At 46.7% G+C, this 12,547-nt stretch overlaps 1 protein-coding gene and 1 pseudogene across 1 annotated transcript; both read left to right on the top strand.

Moving 5' to 3' along the window:
• Positions 1-9,824: 9,824 nt before the first annotated feature.
• Positions 9,825-10,235, top strand: LOC119298826 (NADH-ubiquinone oxidoreductase chain 3-like). Its single transcript, XM_037576130.1, has one exon. It carries the CDS (start codon positions 9,879-9,881, stop codon positions 10,233-10,235), a length of 357 nt encoding a protein of 118 aa, XP_037432027.1. The 5' UTR covers positions 9,825-9,878.
• A 1,591-nt stretch (positions 10,236-11,826) lies between these two features.
• LOC119298816 lies at positions 11,827-12,421 on the top strand (annotated as a pseudogene).
• Positions 12,422-12,547: the final 126 nt, after the last annotated feature.

The following is a 12,547-nucleotide window of genomic DNA, read 5'->3' as shown; positions in this document are numbered from 1 at the left end:
GGAGGCGAGGGCCGACGGGTCGGGGGCGAGCGCCTGGGTCGGGGGCGAGCGCCGGCACCGAGGTCGGGGGCGAGGGCCGGGTCGGGGGCGAGCGCTAGGGTCGGGGTCGGGGGCGAGGGCCGGGTCGGGGGCGAGCGTCGGGGTCGGGGGCGAGCGCCGGCGCCGGGGCCGGGAGCGAGTAACGGGGGAAGAGAGAGTGGGGATTTGGGTGGAAAAGGCGGGATGAAGCAGGGATAGTGAGAATTTTGGGTTAAGTGGATGTAGCAGCAGCGCGTTTGGACAAAACGTGCTGCTACTACCTTGAGTAGTTGTACAGGTTTATTTGAAATGCGCTACTACTACCTTCAGTAGCTATAGCGGTTTATACGAAATGCGCTACTACTACTGCCAGTTTCCCTTTTTCTTTTCCTTTATTTTCTCCCACTTTTATTTCCCGAGAGCAGTGAACGAAGGGAGGGCGATATATATTGCATCATTTGACGGTTAAATATGTATGCAAAATAGGAACATATATATTACATCATTGGACCCATGCATAATAATGGCTAAGTGTGTATACAAAATAGGAACTTATATATACTACATCATTTGAACGATAACATACGGTTCCTTAGCGCTGACGTTTTCGTTTTTGAGTCAGCTACTTTCCCTTCTTTTTCGTCGAAGAATAATTGAGCCCCTCATTGTGACTTTGCCTTTTCCATGGAGTATGATTTTTCTTAGGTAATGTAGTATTGATTCTTCTTTTGACGTATACTTCATCGTGATCGTCATCTTCCCTCATTGGGTTGCCATACTGATCATACTCTTCCTCGTTGGCGACGCCATCCATTCCAATGGTGTTTCTTTTGCCTCTCCTCACGACAACACGACTGGGATTGCATGGGTCGGTTATGAAGAAGCATTGTGTCACGTGCTTAGCGTGTACCCATGGCTCGTTTTTTGCGACAGCGTTCACGGTAGCGCTCTTAGCGTCGGGTATACTCATGGTAGTGAAAATCCGGTTTTCTCTTTCGACATTCTTTGCCCATCTGACACGAAACATCGTCGTGTTGTGCAATCCAGAGTAGTCAAGCTCCCAGATCTCCTCGACCCTTCCATAAAATCATTCTATTGCGCCGTTGTCGTTGCCGGTCATGCATTCCATCATCACCCCTGAGTGTTGATCATCACTGTCCATATCTTTGGCCTCCGTGTAGAACGTGTATCTGTTTATATCATATGCCTGATAGGTTACGAGGTTCGGCGAGGGGCCATGTGCTAAGGCGTATATGAGCAATCCGTCCTTAGAGCCCTCCTCCGGGGGATTAGCAATAATATGCTCTTTGAACCAATGCAGGAAAGTGGAGTTGTGCTCTCTAGTAACTTCGGCGTCTGTCCTGCATACCCCCTGGTCACGATACTTCTTTGCGATAATTTCTTTGTGCAGTGCCACGAAAGGATCTACCTCGTCTAGGTGTTGTAGCACTACCAAGTTTGCGCTGTCAAAGTCGCTGCGTCGATCTGAGTATGCCACGTGCAGTTCCCTGCGACCGTTGCAGTGACCATCTCCTTCGAGCCTCCCATCGTGCTTGTTAACGGGCAAACCAACACTAACACCAGGCGGCTGGTCTGCGCCATATAGAAAATTCTCACAGAAAGAGATGCACTCTTGTGCCAAATAGCCCTGGACGATGCTTCCATCCGGACGGGACATGTTAGGAACGAATCCTTTGATGATCCCATTCATCCTCTCAAACGACATCATGTTGTGCGGGAATGACGGCCCAGGTCTATTATGCCATCCACAATATGGACACACAGATGCACCATCGCGTCAAACAATGCGGGCGGGAAGTACATCTCAAGCTCATTCAGTATCACAACGATCTCTTCCTGTAGCCTTCGCAGCTGCTTCACACAGATCGACTTTCGAGAGATGACATCGAAAAAGTTGCAGAGACCAATAAGCGTGTCACGGACGTGCTTGTCCATTATCCCTCTAAGGGCAACAGGTAGTATCTGCGTCATCATCACATGACAGTCATGAGACTTCATCCCACTGAACCTTTTCTTGTGCATGTCTAGATATCTGCTTATCTTTCCACAATAACCAGAACTAACTTTGACTCCGGTAAGGCACTTAAAGAATCGATTGATCTTAGCCTGACTTGAGGTGAAGCAAGAAGGGGGGCAATAATCCTCTTTCTTTATTTTCTTGCCCTTCTTCTCCCGTGCCTCTGTCTCCGTCTCTGTCTCGTCTGACATTTTACGGGGCGGCATGTGCAGATCTTCCCTGATTTTCAAATCTTGCAAGTCTTTTCTTGCCTTCGGCCCATCCTTGGTCTTATCCAGCATGTTCATCAGTGTTGCGAGCAAGCTCTCAAGGACATTCTTACAGATATGCATTTGATCAAGGCAATGAGGTGTATCGAGTTTGTGCCAGTACTCCAAGTCCCAGAACACAGACCTCGTCTTCCATACCTTCAGCAACGGCTCCGGCGCCTTTCTCATCATCTTTCTCGACGCGGGGCACTCCTTCCAGTTTTTCAATAGCTCATCGATTTCGGCACCGCTCCGCTTACATGGAGGTCCTCGATGCTCAGCGTGACCATTGAATAGATCTCCACGGCTTCTCCACGGGTCGTCATGTTCAAGCCATCTTCGATGCCCCACGTACACGATTTTCCAAGACCCGCCATCTTTCCTTGATGTTAGCTGCTGAGACGTCATATCATCCATGCACCGCGTGCATCCGCAATATCCATGGCACACCTGGCCTGCCACGTATTCGTAACAGAGATAGTCCTGCACTGTCATGATCAGCGCGGCTCTCATGTTGAAATACTCGCCTTTGCTGGCGTCCCATGTCTTGGCCGGTTTTTTCCATAACGTGTCTAACTCCTCTTGAAGTAGCCCCAGATACAAATTAATATTATTTCCTGGTTGTTTCGGCCCTTGAATAAGCATGCTCATGTGAATGTACTTTGATTTCATGCACAACCAGGGGGGAGGTTGTACATCCATACAAACACGGGCCATGTGCTATGGTTGGTGTTCTGGTTGCCAAACGGATTCATGCCATCGGTACACGCGCCGAGCACGATGTTCCTTGCATCACATTCAAAATACTGATAGAAGCTGTTCAACGCTCTCCACTGGCTTCCATCCTTCACGTGTCTCAGCTTCGGATCATCTCCATCGTCAGGCTTCTTCCTCTCTGCGTGCCAGCACATTAGCTTTTCTTCCTTGGGATCTACAAAATACCTCTGGAGACGGGGAGTGATTGGTAAGTACCATACAACTTTCTGGGGACATTTCTTCCCGGCCTTCTTGTATCGAGAAGCATTGCCCACCGGACAGCTTGTTTTTTCCGCGTGCTCCTTCCGATAAATTATGCAATCGTTGATGCATGCATGGTATCTAACGTGTGGCAGATCAAGAGGGCACACGATCTTCTTGGCCTCATCAACACTAGTAGGACATAGATTACCCGCGGGAAGAACATCCTTTAGGTACTTGAGATGCTCGTCGAGGCTAGTGTCGGTCCATTTGTTTTTAGCCTTCATCTTCAGGAGTTGGAGCGTGAAACTCAAGCGGGTCACCTCAGGATTGCAACCATCATACAATGAAGTGTTCGAGTCTACCACCAGTTGCTCCAGCTTAGCCTCCTCTCTAGAAGCAGCTCTCTCAGTACTCGTCTCCTTGCGAAGCAATGCTTGAACATGAGGGTCCCGCACGATTGAACTTAGTACCGATGAACTCTGTTGCGTGGAGTCCATGTCGTTCTCTCCGCCGCCATGTCCGGCCCCTTCTCCTCCGCCATGTCCGGCCCCTTCTCCGCCGCCATGTCCGGCCTCTTCCCTGCTGCCATTATCGATCATCTCTTCGTCTTGCCCCGTGTCATCATTTCCTGCCCCGTCGGCATCCTCAACATCGTCATCCTCATCTTCAGTTATCCATTGAGTATAGCCATCCATGAAACCAGTCATGAGCAGGTGCGCTTCGACACGGCCATCGTCATAGGGGTCGAGCCAAACTATTCCTTTGCATTTTCGACACGGACATAAAACCTCTGTCAGGTTATTTTCTTTCATGTCTTGCACCGCCGACCGCAACAACCTGTCCACCATCGTTCCACTGACCATCATGAACGTCTGCACGATAATAATAAAACAAATTGATTATAAAAATGCGTGCATGCATCAAAGTCATACAAAAATTCGGCATGACCTTCCCTCAAAATAGGACATATATGGATCTAGAGTTTTCCCGGAATTCGCAGAAACGGAAATAAATCGACATTTCGGCAAAACATAGGCAACTCAAAAGCACAATTTGGCGTCAACTCATGCCACACACAATTTCCACAAACATATCACACACATAAACATATTTCCATTTTGCAAAAGCATGGAATTTTCATCACCTCTATCTCGAGATCGAGCACACGGTGGAGATGATGTTGTAGGGAGATCAAAAGTGCACAAAGCTCTTCTTGACAAAGATAGATCTAGTTAGGGGGCAAATAGGTCACTTAACTAAATCCTACATCTACCCAGCTACCTAATTTGGGAGGAGACAACTTCAACTAGTGGAGGGGAAGGAAAAAGAGAAAGGAGATGCATTAATGGAGGTGGTGTAGTTAGGTAGGAGTAATGAAGAGAGAGAAAGGTAGATAGAAGAGAGAGAGTAATGGGGGAGAAGTATTGAGGAAGTAGAAGAGTGAGAGTGGGAGCATGTGGGAGGTAGGGGAAAGGGAAGAGAGGAGGGGCAGGGGGAGGGACGGGTGGGGAAAAGGTGGTGGGTTGGTGCGGATTAGCAGTAGCGCGGGAGTTAAAACGAGCTGCTGCTAAGGAAGTAGTAGCAGCGCGCTTTGGGCAACGGCGCTACTGCTAACCGGGACCAAGAAGTGTGCCAATTTGAAATTTAGCAGCAGCGACCTCAGAAAAAGCACGCTACTACTACATCCATAGCAGTAGCGCGGCTCGTGGCACCGCGCTGCTGCTAAATGGAGTTCGGTGGCACCGCCGGTCAATATTTGTAGCAGCGCGGTTTACACCGAGCGCGCTACTACTAAAAACTTGTCAGTAGCGAGTTTCCCGCACACGCGCTACTACTAATTAGCAGCAGCGCTCCTTTTTGAGCCGCGCTGCTGCTAAGATTCTGTGTATAGGCTTTTCCCTAGTAGTGTAAAGAGGGGTTTCTCCGCCACCATAACCAACTAGCTACATAGATGAATTATCCTTGCGTTCAGCTATCAAACCCATCCACTAGAGCTTGAAAGCATGCTTTCTCAAACCATCTATTTTCTCTTCTAATGAGCATGGCTTCCCTGTCACCTACACTAGAGACGTCTCAACAGTTTAGTTTATTCATAAGCCTAGTACACAAGGAGGGCTTTAGCACGCACTAGCTGTACTATAGTATGATCTGGTATCAGCTGCTATCTCTCCTTGCTATTATAGTGTAGTATAGGTCGCCTCAAACTCAAACAAAAACGGGTGCACAGTTCTACTGCGTCTTATCGAATAGTGCTTTTGATTCAAAGCGCAATCACCATGTCATGTACACCATCTTTGTCAATATCTGCAATTACCTGTAGAAAGAATGTGAAAAACAACTCAAGGTCATTTACAGAACGAACAACAAAATATAAGCAAAATGATAGAAAAGGTTCACTTACTAGGGTGTACAAGATGTGAGCATAGATGCTCACGTAATCTTACGCTTTCTCATGTTCTTGTTCTGTCCAGTCCTCATCTCACCACATGGATTCATCAACATAGTCATCATAATCATAATTGTACTCATCAGGCTGTTCTTCTGCATCCCAAAACAAATCAAATGATGTATCAGTGTAATCCTCTAGAGGCTCGCTATTTTCCACAGTGGCTGCTCCTAAACGAGCTGCTCATGCTCAGGCGGCAGCTCGTTAAGATCAAAGTCGTGGTTGTTCATCATGGAGACCTGGACCCCTGCAGGTGCTGTTTTCTCCGCTGCCAGGCTCCCGCCAGAGAGAGATCCCATTTCCGTCTTTCTAGAGCAAGCTGGAAGCGTAGACCCATACCTTGTACTCTCATTCTTTCGTTTTAGCTCGCCATAATGGTATGTGCTTTGAAAGGTAGTTCTTTTTACTAGAAAGTACTTATAGAGGGCACTGAGGTGCAGCCTCGAGCTAGGCGAGATTCTCTATTGTTGCTTCTTATTAGCCAGATCCCGCACCAGGTTTGACGGGCGGAATAGTTCTGGGATCTTATGAATGTGCGACCAGACGTGAATCTGGGTCAGAACCACAGATCGCGGGTTAGCCATCCCGTCATAAGGCTTCTTTACACGCCATGGTTGCGGAACAGCCACGGCCCTTCTTCCATGAGCTTCCCCCAGTCGCCAAGGCAGAAAACTGGAACAACAAACAGGTTGTCCTCGACCGCTCAGAACGTCACACCTTGTGCCATGTTCCAAGTGAACTGCATCGTTGAGAAAAAGGATTGTCTACTGAAGGGATGCGACGTGGCCACTTTTGCAAGGGCCATCCACTGACCCTTCTACTATCGGTTTTTAGTATTGGCTACTACTATACTAGCTACTCACCTATCGGTCTAATGAGCATACTTGGAGAAAGGAGAACTTCCCGCCTATAATGTTGGGTTGGCAACCACCCATTCATTGAAGTACTTCCTTCATACGGCCCAAAGAAAGGCGGCTAAGCCGTCTTAGTTCGTGAACAATGACCCAGGTGCATAAACAGGTGCATAAAAAGGAAATCAAGTTTGGGAAATGGTACCTGGCTAGTATTTATGCCGAAATCTAGTGACATTATTTACTATTACTATAGTCAAGAAGTAAAGAGTCAAGGCTTTGGCCATTGGCAACGCTTACCTAACTTCTCACTTAAATGTTTTCTCGCGTTACTCGTATTCAATAAAAGAAGGAAACCATGGTACCTACCTCCCTCCCTTACTTGGTAATCTAAGAACCCTTCAGGGGGGAGCAAGAGATCTTCCATACCAACATTTTGTTTGCCACACCTGCTTCCTCCTCCACTTGAGCTTGTGCAGCAAATCTACTTTATGCTTAGGCCAGGTCCTGCAAGTAAAGAGAAGTAAATATTGGAAACATGGGTATCTAGTTTATTTTATTCAACAGTTGAGTAATTGAAATTCCTTGCTTCTTCAAGCAAGAGATCCCGAGTACCGGGTGTCGTCAGACTCCCATTCTATTACCTTTGTGCCAAGAGCACGTTAAGCTGCCTGGGCTGTTCCGCTACCGACGTGTAAAGAAGCTCCGCCTAACAGCTAAACCAATGAATTTCTCTCCTTAAAGGAATCTACTTCCCTGACTGTCAACTACTCGCTTCTTCACCGGTATCACACCCGCGCCAGACTGAATAGCAGAGTTAGAACCCAACCAAATACGATTCTTGTATTATCGTACCGAAATTCGGATCCATTTGGCTCCAAAGGAGCAAGCGCGGGAGTTCTAATAGGACTTTGAGACTCGAAAAATCCTGCGGGCTGCTGAGAACAGAGAGAAGTAGTTGCAGAGAGGTTTGATAGGGTTAGGCAGATGCCCCATTATTCGTAAACAAGAAGAAATCCAGATTAGTTTGATGGAGCTGTGGCTTAGCACAAGCATGGTGTCAATGTGGTTCCTCTCGACTAAACACTTAAACAATTGGATCCAGTAGGGTTCAATAGAGGTATGGTATCGGCAACCTTTTAGGGAGCTATATTCTTTGGAATAAGATAGCTGCCCAGAGCTTGCGACGTACCTACCCCCTGGCCGTAGATAGAATTAGGTAAGATAAAAATCGATAGGAAAGTCCTAAATTAGACCAATTCAATTCCGTCTGCTAGAATAAGAAAAAAGTGCTTCCAAATTCATCTCATCCTTTATAATGACAATTTCTCTTTGTTCAGTAATAACTTAATCTTGCAATAAAACACTCTTGCTTGGAAGGTATGGTAAAGGTAAACTGTTTCTATTTTTTGATCTAAAAAATAGAGTGCTAAATGAGTCATTTAGAAGTGAGTGAAGGGGCAAAGCTCATTTTTTTCATTCAGGGATGGACACTGGACCGGAATGAAATGTGGGAATATCGGGATTGGCAGATTTTTTATATTGAAATAAAAAAACTCAACATGACTAGTGAATTCAAGTTAGAGGCACTTGCAGATTTCTTCAAATTGTTGTAGTGTAGTATTGTGGTTTTTCAGTAAAGACCCCGACCTATAAATATTCACAGCCCGGCTCATACGGGCGGACAATATTCACCCAAAGCCCCATTGCGACCGCAATGCTGTTCTTGAAGGACCTTACCTTAGAGCAAAAAAAAGGGCATAGAAGTTAGGAAGACTACTGACGTAGGGCGGCGGGTGAGCTCAACCTGGAACCAAACAAGCAATGTATTGAGCAACTAGCGCGAAAGCCGTTGCGCGTTAGCACATCCATTTTCTTGCTCCATCGTTATTAGTTTCTATTCTCTCCCTGCACGAACCTCGGTCCAATCAATTTGTTTGGAATTGGGGTTAGGACCGGTTAGAACTCCCATTTCCCGATCGGAGGTTTGAGCTGCTATGGCAAGCTTTTTTTCCGAATAGTGGGTATGGGGAACCCACCATACCAACACGATTGGCTGGTGTTGCTGATACCGGACCCGTTATAACCCCGATTGGAAGGGCAGGCCAGTTTGAGGCTCTGGGATGCGAGGCCATTGAAAGTGAGTATCCCATATTCTATGATGGAGATAGAGCATTAATTGCAGTTTTCACCCCACCTTAACGACCGAGCGAGGGATGAAATCTTTCGACGACTAGGGAGGCGTCACCCGAGGCCGATTCCAGTGGATCACTATAGAATCTTCTAGAAGCAGGTTCTCCGGGCACTATGGTAGGACGTGGATCGATCATGACGAGAATGGACTTCTCCGTCATGTAATGGTTTAGAAGAGTCACGGTCCTATTCCCCGTCGGGCTTTTTCTCTTCTCGACTAGACGAAGGAGATATTCATTCCATTCAAGCAGGTGAGGAAGGGCGGTGTCGGCTTGACCCTGTCTTCTCTCTTGGTTGGGTCGGAGGCTAAGTTTCTCATTCAGTGGTGAGGTGTTCATAGAAAGCAAGGCCTCACCCAACGAGTGGCGGATTTGGTTTGGATGGGGTCTTGCTTGGACGCTGGGGAGATCCATAGATCTAGATAGAATCTTTCTCGCTCAGTAAAGAAGAGTACACGCACTACGGCTTACGTAGTGGATCTTCGGGCAACCAACCTGGCACATCCAATTCCGATCAACAACTTGGAGGTATGGCTGAGTGGCCTAAGGCATTTGTTTGCTAAATCGACATACAATAAGATTGTTTCATGGGTTTGAATCCCATTTCCTCCGGCACGGAAGTAGAACGGGCGGGAGAAATTACGTGAGAGAAAGAACCTCAGATTGATGGAGTCCACCGTCGCACAGAATAGCTGCTTAGTGACTAGGAGCGGAGCGCCCCTTTCTTGTTCTTGGTGGCGTCTATAGCGAAGAAGACCTTCCCGAACGAGGGCCGTCCAGTCCCTGGCCGGCTCCCGGTTCTTGAGCGAGCTCCTCCACTACAGGCAGGATGCTCATAGATGAAGAAAAGAGACTTTAGGCAAGTGGTTCTGGTAGCTCAGCTGGTTAGAGCAAAACAAGCAACGGATTGGGCAACTAGCGCGAAAGCCGTTGCGCGTTAGCGCATCCGTTTTCTTGTTGTACTGCAAATCCTTTTTTTCTTGTTTCGGTGGGAAGAGCAAGGGGTATTGCCCTGGAAATCCTTCAGTGGTTCGAATCCACATCTAAGCGTCTTTTGTTTTCGTATGCCGCTCCGCGAGCAAGGAGCGCCGCGAGGAGAGCGAGAGAACAAAGTGGGCTTTGGTGATGTTGGAATTTGCACCTATTTGTATCTATTTAGTGATCAGTCCGCTAGTTTTTTTGATTCCACTCGGTGTTCCTTTTCCATTTGCTTCTAATAGTTCGACCTATCCAGAAAAATTGTCGGCCTACGAATGTGGTTCCGATCCCTCCGGTGATGCCAGAAGTCGTTTTGATATACGATTTTATCTGGTTCCTATTTTATTTATTATCCCTGATCCGAAAGTCACCTTTTCTTTTCCTTGGGCAGTACCTCCTAACAAGATTGATCTATTTGGATCTTGGTCCATGATGGCCTTTTTATTGATTTTGACGATTGGATCTCTCTATGAATGGAAAAGGGGTGCTTCGGATCGGGACTAACCACTTTTGAAAGGAGGGGGGAAGGACATAGGAAAGAGGGATGCCTACAAAATATCAATTGATTCGTCATGGTAGAGCAGAAAAACGGTGCACGGACCGTACTCGAGCTTCGGATCAATGTCCCCAGAAGCAAGGAGTATGCCTGCGTGTTTCGATGAGAACACCGAAAAAACCTAACTCAGCTCTACATAAGATAGCAAAAGTACGGTTGAGCAATCGACATGATATATTTGCTCACATCCCAGGCAAACGTCATAATTCGCAGGAACATTCTATAGTCTTAGTCAGAGGAGGTAGAGTGAAAGATTCGCTAGGTGTGAAATCCCATCGTATTCGAGGAGTCAAGGATTTGCTGGGAATTCCGGATCGTAGAAAGGGAGGATCTAAATATGGTGCAGAAAGACCTAAATCGAAATGAATGGAAGATGCATCTAGAACTTTTGGGTTCTTTTTTGGGGGCGATATGGAAGCAGCTAGCTCCCTTTCCCTTATTATGTTACCATTTCTCTCCGCTATTCTTCGCAAATTTCATTGAGAGGAATCAACAAAGAAAAGAAATCTTCTCTGGGTGACAGGGCCGCCCCGGCAGTGTGGCTTCTCTGCCGAGCAGGAAGCCACAAAAAGCATTGTGCTCTTGTAACTGATCTTTTAGTAGGCTAAGTTGCCGAATTCTGAAATCACTACAGGCACAGTGCAGGAAATTGTGGTCCTGAAAACATCACGGTATCTTTTTCTTCCTCATTCTTATTTTGGTTTTCGTATCACGGATGCTGGTTCGCGCTTTATGGCATTTCAACGAGCAAACTAATCCAATCCCACAACGGATTGTTCATGGAACTACTATCGAAATTATTCGGACCATATTTCCAAGTGTCATTATTTTGTTCATTGCTATACCATCGTTTGGTCTTGTGTTGACAGTTCTAATAATGGCATTTGTTATCTTATTCAGAGTTCAAGGAATAGCCTTTCATCTTGGGAATGAGAATGTCGCGGATCTCAATGTTCTCGTCATGACCAATGCTCCTAACGAGGGTGACTTTCCGATAGAGCAACCTCCCGTTGGCGGACTACCAGACCTCCAGCAGGAAATGGTGCACGCCGCCCATCCCGAAGACATAATTGCGGAGTTGACTTCCAAGGTTGAAAGAATATTTCACGAAGTAGGCACTCCTCTTCCTTTATAGGAAGGTGAATCTGCGCGATCGTTCACTGAAAATCATGTATTGTGGAATAGTGAGGGAGGAGATACTCTTCAACAAATCTACTCCGATTATACGGAAGCCAGGGCCGCAAGCGAATTCGTCGCAATAGCCACCAATCTGGCGAAGCGGTTTCGCCGCGCCGAGCTCGGTGAACCGGATTCTCCTGACCCCGATGCGCCTTTGGAAGAGCAGGAGGCTCATTCCACGGGATCCCCTGAAAGCACAAGAGCAAACGAGGGGGCGAAAGAGGCAGGCCCGTTTTCTTCGCGGAAGCGTAAAAGGTGGGATGATGATTCGGGGTCCGAAGATGATGATTCGGAGTGCCCCGGGGAATCTCCAGATCTAGTGGAAATCGTTTACAAAGGGGATGCACAAGGGCACAACTGGGAGGGGAATTAGGTTGGCCGCCAACTTCGCCTGCCTTTCTATCTGAGTTCTTCCCTCTTGATGCTTTCGAACGACTCCTAAATTTCACAAAATCCTTTTTTTCTTATTTGAAATCCAAATCGAAATGCCTCAACTTGATAAATTAACTTATTTCTCACAATTCTGCTGGTTATGTCTTCTCCTCTTGACTTTTTATATTCTCTTATTTAATAATTATAATGGAATACTTGGAATTAGTAGAATTCCCAAACTACGGAACCAACTGCTTTCGCACCGGGGGGCGAGATCCGGAGCAAGGACCCTAAGAATCTGGAAGATATCTCGAGAAAAGGTTTTAGCACCGGTCTCTCATATATGTACTCCAGTTTATCCGAAGTATCCCAATGGTGTAAGACCGTCAACTATTTGGGAAAAAGGAGGAAAATCACTCTGATCTCTGATTTCGGAGAAATAAGTGGCTCACGAGGAATGGAGAGACAGATTCTCTATTTGATCTCGAAGTCCTCATATAATACTTCTTCCAGTCGGATCACTTGTTGGAAAAACATAATGCTCACACATGTTCCACGTGGGCAAGGAAGCATAATATCATGAAAGTCGTCTGATAATCTTTCTATAGGTTCCCCGAAGAGAATGGAAAATCACAAAAACACTTTCTATATGTTCTGTTATTTCGAGATTCGAAGAAGCAAGCAAGTTTTTCATATAGTTGTTTCCTGT

Source organism: Triticum dicoccoides, chromosome 1B, assembly GCF_002162155.2.
Source record: "Triticum dicoccoides isolate Atlit2015 ecotype Zavitan chromosome 1B, WEW_v2.0, whole genome shotgun sequence".
Taxonomy (NCBI): Eukaryota; Viridiplantae; Streptophyta; class Magnoliopsida; order Poales; family Poaceae; genus Triticum; species Triticum dicoccoides.
This window is presented reverse-complemented; position numbering and strand designations above follow the sequence as displayed.

Coding starts and splice junctions, on each gene's coding strand:
- LOC119298826 (XM_037576130.1), top strand. CDS start 9,879: ATGTTGGAATTTGCACCTATTTGTATCTATTTAGTGATCAGTCCGCTA.